General features: G+C 40.9%; 1 protein-coding gene across 2 annotated transcripts in view; it reads left to right on the forward strand.

Moving 5' to 3' along the window:
- Positions 1-10852, forward strand: part of ZC3H12C (zinc finger CCCH-type containing 12C) — a 66637-nt gene extending 55785 nt beyond the window's left edge. For both annotated transcript variants that reach the window (XM_084893951.1, XM_084893952.1), the window contains exons 4-6: positions 1588-1822; positions 2925-3031; positions 3645-10852. In XM_084893951.1, the coding sequence (XP_084750077.1) occupies positions 1588-1822; positions 2925-3031; positions 3645-5038 (1736 nt within the window). In that variant the 3' untranslated portion in view covers positions 5039-10852. The remainder of the gene's footprint in view (positions 1-1587; positions 1823-2924; positions 3032-3644) is intronic.
- The last annotated feature ends 496 nt before the right edge of the window (positions 10853-11348 follow it).

An 11348-nucleotide genomic window follows, 5' to 3' on the forward strand; every position in this document is an offset into this window, starting at 1 on the left:
GTCTTCCATTGATTTTATCAAATATTTAATAAGCAAGTACTCAACTATGACTCAGGTACTATGCTGAGAACTAGAGATTCCATTAATTTACTGGCTATATTTACCCAATATTTAAGTTAGGGTTACTTGACCTAACTACCCTGTTTTCCCGAAAACAAGACAGTGTCTTATATTAATTTTTTCTCCCAAAGTTGCACTAGGTCTTATTTTCAGGGGATCTCTTATCTTTCCATGCGCTAGGTCTTATTTTCAGAGGATGTCTTATTTTCGGGGAAACACAGTAGTTGTCATCTAATCAGTTATTACTAATTACCATCCTAGTTAATGTCCTGTTTTTCTCGATAGCTATTAAGGAAACACGATGATGGCCACCACACTTGTTCCTTCAGCCACTTTGGTGAGGATCCAGGCATATCTTATGTGACTAAACACGCCTACAAATAAAGTACAGTGGCTTATTCCTGAACATAGACAGTAAATAACTAGAAGACCTCTGAATGTACATGGTTAAGTAGCTCATGTATTTGTTCGCACACATTTATTACCTACTGATGTGCTGAAGGCTGGTGGAAACAGATCAATGAGACATGGCACCTGCCCTTAAAAAGTTTATCTGGGGAACACAGAAAATAACTCTAAGGTGACAGATCTTCTAGATGAGACTAGGCTCTTAATTTTGGTTTCCTGTTACTTTTAAAAGAGCAACAATTACATATGTCTATTAAACAGCATTAAGCAAAAGCACACCGAGTTCATGGAGAGCTTCCCAGGCACCGTGCTGAGTGCTTGTACACATAGTAACGCATTGGTCCTCAGAGCCCACCAGCTGCATGTGAAGACATGGAGAAGCGGGCGCAGTAGGATTGATGCCATAGACGTAAAGCAGCAGAACCTGAGCATTAGCCTTGACTTGCTGACTTCAAAGCCCACATTTCTTCCCCTCCTCTGCTGCTTTTCTAACCAAAGTTCCGGTCTCAGTGAACTTTGGCACTTTATCGGGAGCATCATGAGATTTATATGCCAGTCTCAGAGCTGGTTGGCCCATATTGCTCTTCCATCCCCACTTCCCTCATACTTTGCTCGTCCTTCTGTTGTGGCAATTACAACCCTTGTTACTAGTTTACATGTTTACCTAATCCAGTACCTAAGACATCCTGGAAGGGAGGTCATTCTTCATCTTGGTGGCCATTAACACTTAGCATAGTATATGCCATCGAGTAGGCATGTAGTGATTGTCTGCTGAAGAGATAGAAGTTTTAAAAATTAGTAACTCCAGTTAATTCACAAGTTGTTCAGTCATGTTTAAGTTTTATGCTTTTAATTTTTCTTAACTTTTAAACATTTTTGAAGTTTTAAACGTTTTATATTTTTTAAATTCATTTGAGGGGGACTATTATTTTTAAAGCTTCATTAGAAATCCTGAAGGAAAAATATTAGGAGTTACAAATTTGCTACATCCATGAACTGTAAAATAATAATCCGTAATGAAAGGATTATATATATCCAGCTTGTTTTATAAAACCTCACACTGTGTGAAGTTGCTACGTGTGTTACGTATGTATTTATTCCTGAAATTCTACCCTGCAGATCAAGAGATTCTTCGTAAATTAGAGAAGGAGAAAATCCTGGTGTTTACTCCGTCCCGGCGAGTCCAGGGCAGGCGCGTGGTGTGCTACGATGACAGGTTCATCGTGAAGCTGGCTTTCGAGTCCGACGGAATAATTGTGTCCAATGACAACTACAGGGATTTGGCTAATGAGAAGCCAGAGTGGAAGAAGTTCATTGATGAGCGATTGTTAATGTATTCATTTGTCAATGACAAGTGAGTAAAACATTTGTTTACAAGTAATATTGCTATCCTGAGTTATGATGATGAAAAGCTTTTAAACATTGAATCGTATGTTAAAAAGACAAAGCATAAAATCTGTGTTTGTAAAATGGAATATGCATACAGAAAAATGACTAAAATGCAACACATAAGTAGAAATTAATTGCATTAAGATTGTAGGATTGAGTGTCTTCTATTTTTAAACTTTTAATGTTGCCCTATTATTCTTATATTAATATTTGCTAAGTGTTACTACTCATCCATGTTGACACCCCCTTAAGAGCTCATAAATTATTCGCATTTTATGGGTAAATACTTGGTTTCTTTCACGTTCAAACAGTAACTTAACTAATAGCAGAACTTTGCAGTCATAACTGCTTTTCATTATGCACACTGTGAATTCTTGCTTCCATTGGGCAGTCGGTCCAGTATAATGTTTATTTTCTTAAGACATTTTCTACATCAGCTGAAAAGCACCTTGGGAGAGTGGGAAGGGAAATGACTGTGTGGAGTCAGGCATCTTGGCTGCACATGTGAACGTGAACTTAGATGAAAGTAACTTCCTTTATCTAAGCCCGAATTAGAAAAGTGTGTTAGCCCCCAGAGCAGCGCGGATGCTGCAGGGACCCTGGAAGCATGAAACGAGATGACATGTGCACAGATTCCAACATGCAAGTCGTTAACTGCCGTCCATGCTCCATCTCCCTTCTCTTCCTCAGCGGCCCCTCATCATTCCCCTCCTGTTTACACTGCTTCACAGCATTGATGGTTATAAAACTCTCCTATAATGTCCTCGGGATTGTTTTCTGAAATCCTTACAAATCCCCAGGATTGAGAGGAAGGAAGAAATAATTGGAACATGTTTCACTCAAAGCTTATTTGAATTAAAACAAATATGAATTTAGCTTGAAACATTTTAATTTTGTTATTATCAAGAGAACTTAGTCCATTAATATTTTTATCCTGTAAATGTTGAATCGAAGTATTTGGACTAAAATTGGAAAAAATACCTTAGAGTAATAAATGTTTACACTGTCTTTAGAATTACATGATAAACTTCCTAGTTAGGTATAATTTTGTGTTTTACTCGTGACAGGTTCATGCCCCCTGATGACCCTCTTGGCAGGCACGGTCCGAGCCTGGACAATTTTCTGAGGAAGAAGCCTATTGTTCCCGAACACAAGAAGCAGCCCTGCCCATACGGTAACTTCTTTCTGGGTGTTTAATATCTGCCTTTAGAGCACAGTGTGTTGTTAAATCTTTAATAATCACTTTTAATCTTGGATGGCATAATATCAGTTCTTTTATTTGTAATTAAACTTAAGAAAACATTCTAACCATGAAAAAGTAATTATTTTTACCTAATTGGCTTCAATGCAAATGCATCTCCCAAACTCAGTTCCAAAAACTCGGTTCCTTCTACATGAAGTTTTCATCTAGATCAACATTTGGAGTTCTTACATGTAGATACACATCAGGTCACAACGGCTTTATCACATTATAGTAGTACTTACCCCCCCCCCCCCTCGAATGCCCTACCTTATTATAAAGTCATCCTGGAAGAGAATGGGTAGGTCGTAGTTGAGGACACAGGGTATTAACCCAGAACTCTGGAGGCGATTATTAGTCACTGGGCCAGCTTCTTAGTGCTGTTAATGGAGGGGAGACGGCAAGTGGCATTTCTCAGAAGTGAGGCGCACTCGGTGTGCCTCCGACCCTGCCTTCCTTTCTCTCGCCAGTCCAAGTCATAGTTCCGGGCTGAGCGCTGGGGGCCTGGGCATATGCTCCTTCGCCTAATTGGTCCTCCTCTCTGCAGGAAAGAAGTGCACCTATGGGCACAAGTGCAAATATTATCATCCGGAAAGGGGCAGCCAGCCCCAGAGGTCCGTGGCCGATGAGCTCCGTGCCATGTCCAGAAACACGGCCGCCAAGACTGCCAACGAAGGCGGGCTGGTGAAGAGCAACAGCGTCCCCTGCAGCACCAAGGCCGACGGCTCTGCCGACGGCAAGCGAGGCGCCCCCAAGAGGCAGTCGGACCCCAGCATCAGGACTCAGGCCTACCCAGACCTAGAGGAAAAGCTTCCCACCAAAAACAAATTGGAAACCAGGTCTGTACCCTCCCTAGTGAGTATACCGGCTACTTCTGCTGCAAAACCCCAAAGCACTACATCTTTAAGCAATGGCCTTCCCTCTGGAGTTCATTTCCCACCTCAGGATCAAAGACCGCAGGGACAATATCCTCCAATAATGATGACAACCAAAAATCATGGGACGCCAATGCCTTACGAACAGTACCCCAAATGTGACTCCCCCGTTGACATTGGGTATTACTCCATGTTGAATGCATATTCGAATCTGAGTATCTCGGGCCCACGGAGTCCCGAAAGGCGTTTTTCCTTAGACACGGATTACAGGATCAGCTCCGTGGCCTCTGACTGCAGCAGCGACGGGAGCATGAGCTGTGGGAGCAGCGACTCGTACGTGGGCTACAACGACCGGTCCTACGTCAGTTCTCCCGACCCCCAACTGGAAGAGAACCTAAAGTGTCAGCACATGTACCCTCACGGCCGCCTTAATTCCCAGCCCTTCCTGCAGAACTTCCACGACCCCTTAACCAGAGTGCAAAGTTACAGTCACGAAGAACCAAAGTACCATCACAAGCCTCCTCTCCCGCATCTGGCCATGCACCTGCAGCACCCAGCTGTGGGGGCCCGGTCCAGCTGCCCCGGCGAGTACCCCTCTCCTCCGAGCTCCGCGCACAAGGCACCGCACCTGGGGCGGTCCTTGGTGGCCACGAGACTGGACAGCATCTCTGACTCCCGGCTGTACGACAGCTCCCCTTCGAGACAGAGAAAGCCTTACTCCCGCCAGGAGGGGCTGGGCGGCTGGGACAGGCAGGGGTACGGGGTGGACGCCTACGGCTACCGGCAGACCTACTCCCTGCCCGACAGCTCCACGCAGCCGTGCTACGAGCAGTTCACCTTCCAGAGCCTCCCCGAGCAGCAGGAGCCCCCCTGGCGGGTCCCGTACTGCGGGCTGCCCCCGGACCCCCCGCGCTACCCGGACAGCCGGGAGAAGGTGTACATCAACCTGTGCAACATCTTCCCGCCCGACCTCGTGAGAATCGTCATGAAAAGGAACCCTCACGTCACCGACGCCCAGCAGCTGGCCGCAGCCATCTTAGTGGAGAAATCGCAGCTGGGCTACTGAGAGACGATGCATCTTTGTGGTGTTTAGTAGTTTTTTGTTCAGCTCAAATGCTGAGGGAGGTTTGCTACAATAGCACATGTGATCTCCTTCTCGGCAAGGAGGTTCTATAGTATCCATTTATGTGAAATACTGTATCATGGAATCTGTATGTATAGCCCCACATAGTGGAAGTATCTATCACGGGATTGCTTTACATTCAAACGTTTTTTTAAACATTTCCTTTTTAAAGCTCTATCCTTGGCTGGAGATTTCTCCAGTTTGATTTATTAGATGTGATCTTTGATATTAATCTTTGGTGCATCAGGGGTTTATATGCAGCACTTTTTATCCTTATTTCATGTTTTATTAACTTGGTGTTTCTCTATCAATTGCAAGCAATTACAATACCTTCAGAATGTTGAACATTTGACTAGACCTAGCAAACTATTTTTTCAAGCCAAGCTTAATTGAACCTTTTACAGCTTTTTAAGTTATTTTTATTTGGGGAAAGTGGGCTTCTTTGTGCTATAATCATTATTTATAGAAACAAAGATATACTACAGCACTGACTATATTTTAAACTAATGTAAGTTACCAGTTTTATGTTGAAATGGGTAACAGTATATACTAGAATGATTTACAATATGGCACTTTTTATTGTTTATTTTTGTTCAGATTTTTTTTTTGTCTGTTACGTAATTAGTTAATTTAATATGGCAGATTTAAAAGAAAGCAGATGCAATCAATGGGGGAAAAAAGTGTTTCCATTTTTATTTTATGAATAAGGCAAAAGCCGTAACTGTTACAGTTTAGAGCTTTGCTATCCAGCTGTGATGTGCTTCTAGAGAGTAGAAATGGAATTGAATTCCTAGATTTTCATTGACCTGTATTTTTTAATGTGTTTGTCTTTTTCTTTGGGGGCACAACAATACTGGATAAAGTAACCCTTTCACAGTACTTGCCTGTTTTTAATGAATCTAATTATTCTCAATGCAACTTTTATATTTAATATACTCTCTAGCTTTCCTGCTGTTTATCAAGGCTGGCCTGAGGTGGTTTTATGTGTTGAGAATATGCAACACTTATTGATACTGCACTATGGAAATGGCGATGGAGGAGTTGTAAATGGTAACTTAACATTTTTGTAAGATACTGTATATTTTCCATTTTCCTGAAGGTTGTTTTATGGGGGGCGGGGGGCCTATTATATTATTAAGGCCAGATTCTTGCCACAAATAGTGTAGTGTTAGATACAGACCAAAGTCTGTTTTAGTATTAGTAAGGGATATTTCTGGTTTCAAAGACATGGGTTTTGCTAGATGCTAATTCGTTTTCATCGGTTAGAAGGTAGGTCCTGCAGTCAGTGGCAGACAGTGGTGTGATTGGCATGACTTCCCTGTCGCCTCCAGTGTGTGACTTGTACGTAGTGTGATGACTCCTTCCGGTCCGTGTCCTCAGTCTGCCGGGATGCCCTGGGTGTGCTGATTACTCCACGTGCTACAGTTCGAAGTAAAGCCCTGAAAAACCAGAAAGTACCTTTTACTGTTGATACAAATTGTATCTTTTTAACTATAAGAACTTTTTGATTTGTAGATCTAGTTACAACACAAAAGTGTAACATGGTTAGACTTTTGGGCAACATTTTATCCCTTATTTAAATACAAATTTTTTACGTAAAACTGAGGTCTAGAATAGGGTAGAAAATTAAAGTAATAATTTAGGTAAATAAAAGTGTCTGTCCTAGTTTTATATAATATATTGAAGTATATTAAATAAATTTATTGGCATTTTCTTTCTCCTAAAACATCTAGTGTGAACTTAAAATAAAGGTAAAATGCTGCCTGAAAATAATGTCCAAGCACCTTTGACTAGGCTAACATTTTCACTACTTGTGCGACACTGTGTGTTGCATGGAGTAGGGTTTGGGTATACAGTAAATGCTTCTACAAGGCATTGTGCATATTGACATATCCAATAATCTGAACCGTGTTCAGCAAACTTAATTCAGGAAAGTGGTGTTCTACACAGTCATTGCTGTTGTTGTTGAGGCAGGTGTGGCTGTCACTGTAACTGGAAAGAAGACCGAGGAGGCCGCACAGCATTCTGGGTGGTGTCTGCCTGAGCCCCCCTCGCCTGTGAACCTGTCTCCTTCTTTCACTACCTGTAGGACAAGCTCAAATGCAGAGGCGAAATCAGTGCCAAAAATAGGGTTACACGTGCATAGTACCTTTTATTTTATCATATTGCAAGTCTCTTTTTTCTTTAAGTGTGAAATCACTTTTAAAATGCACATGTTGTTTTTGCTTCCGTTTTCTTAACTTTAGATTCTTAGTTGTTTGGAGATTCTGGCAAACGTGACTAAATTTATTGAAGCGAGATTTTAGGTGAAATGTATGTCACACCTTTAATTTTACCTTCTGGCTGTTTTCAGTTAACAATCTGTCCTTGCTTCCCGGGTTTCAGACTCCCGGGAGTTGGGGCTTGCCTCGCCGGTCCTGAGCGGAGAGCTCTGAGCTGCCCACGCTGAAACCCCTCCGTGTAGCTGCACGTTAGATACAGGCATTTCCTTCCGACAAGAGGCCAGTTTGCCTCCCCCTTTTATTGAAGCACCAGTGCTGCTTTCAGAGATTAAGAATCAGGTATTTGGCAGACCTTAGATACATCCAGTTCTTAATTATCTAAAGCAATATGTAAAAGGATCCACCATTAAAATAAACCCAGAGCTGGATCCAGACCTTTAATTTAGCCAAAACTTTTACCTTAATCGTATCTTTTACCAGACTCGCTAATAAATAAGAGAGGTGGTTAGTTAGTAGTGAAGCTGCCAGGAGAAAGGGTTCCAACTGGAATTTTCTGAGCTGACTGTACTTCACACAGTAATGAGCCAGTTCGTTGTTTCTGTGTCTTAGCACAAAGGGAATAGTACCCAACTGGCCAAGAACTGGCCCTTCGTATCTCCTCTTTTCTCGCATGTGATGTGTAAGTTTTCAGGCTCCTTTTATGGCCTCTGTATCTATAGAGTTTGTCCTTGACCTAAATTGCATTGGAAAGAAATGCAAACCAGTATAAAATATTTGATGCTGGCAGTAAATAGAACTCTGTGTTTTCATGAGAATTCATTTATAAGCATATGTAATATAACTATGTAAAACGGATGTTTATATATATATATATATATACACACACTTGTTATGAAGTATTAACAATGGGAGGGTGTTAGAATTTTGATGGCTAACTTTTCCTTCGTTGAACTGTGTTTCCTTGATCTGTGCATGCCCAAGTCTGGAGTCCAGGTGACCAATGATAAGATGTGGAAACATTTGAATGGAAAGTGACTCTTCACTGGTTTTATTTCTGTTGTTTTTAAAGACTTATTTTGATAATTTTAATAGAGTGTGTAACTTTAAAGCACACGCAAGAAAAACTTTAAAGTAGTATTGATTACACAGATAATTATTTAACATGCCTTTTATGGATGTATCTATATGTATATAGATAGTAATATATTTATGAAACAAATACACTTTCTGTTTAGCTGTCAGTTTGTGGTAGGTGGGAGGGGTGTGTGTGTGTGTAAAACTATCGAACTGTTTTTCCCGATTGAAAGGCATTTACCCTAAGGTGTATTTGATTTGGGTTATTCTTTTTGCTATCCAGCTTCCTTCTTCAAGATGAAATAAGATGCAAGTTTTTTTGGCCATTCTGTTAGTGTATTGCCCCCCCACCCCACCCCCCCATTTTATTATCATCCAACTCCCAGAGCATTCCAAAGTGACCAGAAGTCAAACAGGTCATAGCCATAGGGAGTGCTTATGTTTGAAATACATTAAACATGGGAGCCCGGCTAGAATGTTGGCTTCCTAGGTGTATACCAACAAATACAATTAACTATAAAGTACATGGACTGTATACATGTATTGGAAGAGAGAACAGGTGTTGAAGTAGAGGAACATGCATTAATTTACATTATTCGGGGAAACCCCCCAGGGCCGAGGTTGACAAATTTTTTCTGTAAAGGATTGGATAGTAAATAATTCAGGCTTTGAGAATGAATTATATGGTCTGTATAAACTATTCACCTCTGCCCCTGCAGCATGACATTAGCCACAGACGTTATATGAGTGAGTCAGTGGCTGTGTGCAAAGAAAACTTAATTTACAGGAACAGGCAGTCATTCAGATTTGGCCTGTGGGGCCGCAGTGTGCTGATCTCTGCTCTACAGAGAGAAAACAGACATGTTAGGCAGTAGATCCTGATATATGTTAAGAAATAATTGTATTTCAGTTGACATAGAAAGAAATCATTTACTGATGGTCTTCAAAAGAAGTATGTGACACAGTCATAATAAAGCATCTTAATTCATTTATGTGTCCTACCAGCTCATACCCATTATTTATTAGTGAGGTTTCTTATGTTTAACTACCAAAAAAGGCATTCTGAAAAAAGATATTTTAATAAGCATTGAAATTTTTTCATGAGCTTTATATTTCTATTGATAAATGTGACTCCCTCACCTACCTTTTGTTGCTTAAAGGGCCTCACGAACCAAAAATTCTGTTGTATTTTGAAAATTAGCATATAATTAACCACTACATATTTTAAAAGACTGCATTTATCAGTTACATTTTTTCTGCTAGTTTTTGACTTCTAAAAATTGACAGGTAGGCCCTTCTTTAAAAATGGTTTTAAAGAAGATAAATATATTGTAATTTCATATACTATAGCTTTATTCTGTAAGGTTACAAATTGTGACTAGTATAATGGTAGCTAAAAAGTGAATGCGTTTACTGTATTGGCGTCTCTATAAGAAACAGAGTGTACTGCTGCTTTCACTGTCCAAACCTTTGGTGTAGATTTTTTTAAAGATGCCTTGGGGACGGCCCGTGGTGAATGGCATTCTTAACATGATCATGTGTAACTTTAAATTCACGGGACGCACACCCTGTGGAGCATGTTTGCTCAGTGTTTTATAACTTGTTACAGCAGCAACATCATTTCCATTAGTCTTGAACATTGCAATCCACTTAAGTAGTCGTCATTTCTTTTAAGATTGGAATACAACTCAAGCTTCTAACAGTAACTGGTCACTTAGTATTTTTACTTTAATGTGTCTGTTAACCTGCTTTTTACTTCCATTACAGTAATACTATTGTGTGTTCGGAGTGGCTTTTCCCCAAAGTCCTTAGTCTTTCAGATTTAAAAACAATGGAAAGTTTTGACAATTAGCAGTTAAGAAAATGCCTGCGCGTATTTTAATTGTTTATAAAATTTGTAAAGTTTTACTTTCTAAGCCATGTACCCAGGTTGCCAGTTTTCCGTCCGGGTATTTCAGATGAATAACAGATGGTTGTACATGGAAGCTTTTGAACCTGTTCCTAACACAGCATGTGTCTCAAGGGAAAAGGATACTGAAGCAGTGGTTTGCTTTTGTAAAGAATGTGATTTAATTTCCTTAGATTTTTTGAAATTATAAATCTCCCAGCTGACACAAAGCACTCACACACATGCAGCTTCTGCAGATGCACACACAGCACTGCACTGAGCCAGGTCACTGATGTGGTCTCTCCTTTGCCAAAGCGTGGTTGTGTGCTGACAGCAGTTCCTGATCCGATCCTGGAAACTTTTCTTACAGGAAAATAAGGTTGAGAACATCCTGAGAACAACCATTCAATCAACTGATGTGATTTCTGTTTATCCTATGTCTGTTCTGTGTGTTTCTGTAATGGAATTTTTACCACTCCAAAAAGCAGTATTTTAGACCTACTGGAAATCATATCAAAACGGCTATGTGATTCTGCCTTTGAGAAAAAATAATTAAAAAATTCATTTTTCTTACGGTGGTTTGTTTTTGTTTTGTGAAGAAATGGGCCTCATGCAGCGGCACAGGTGCTGTGGGCACCAAGGCATCCTTCCCTGGCCCACCCACCGCAGCCGGTGCTTACTGACAGGAGTCTGCAGATCAGCCCACGTTCAGTGTCAGTGAGTGAGAGCCACAGTAGTTCCTATTAAAGGCTCAGATCTGTCAGTGAGTAACCTAAGATTCTTCTGTCTTCACCTGGAGGTTCCTGTGTCACCTCCTGTGACCTGGAGGTCTTGATTGTATAGATCCATGGTCGGCAAACCAGCTCGCGAGCCACATGCGGCCCTTTGGCCCCTTGAGTGTGGCTCTTCCACAAAATGCCACGGCCTGGGCTAGTCTATTTTGAAGAAGTGGCGTTAGAAGAAGTTTAAGTTTAAAATATGGGACTCCAAAGAAATTTCAATCGTTGTACTGTTGATATTTGGCTCTGTTGACTAATGAGTTTGCCGACCACTGGTATAGATCTTCCTA

Source organism: Pipistrellus hanaki, assembly GCF_964339955.1.
Source record: "Pipistrellus hanaki genome assembly, chromosome: 9".
Lineage (NCBI taxonomy): Eukaryota > Metazoa > Chordata > Mammalia > Chiroptera > Vespertilionidae > Pipistrellus > Pipistrellus hanaki.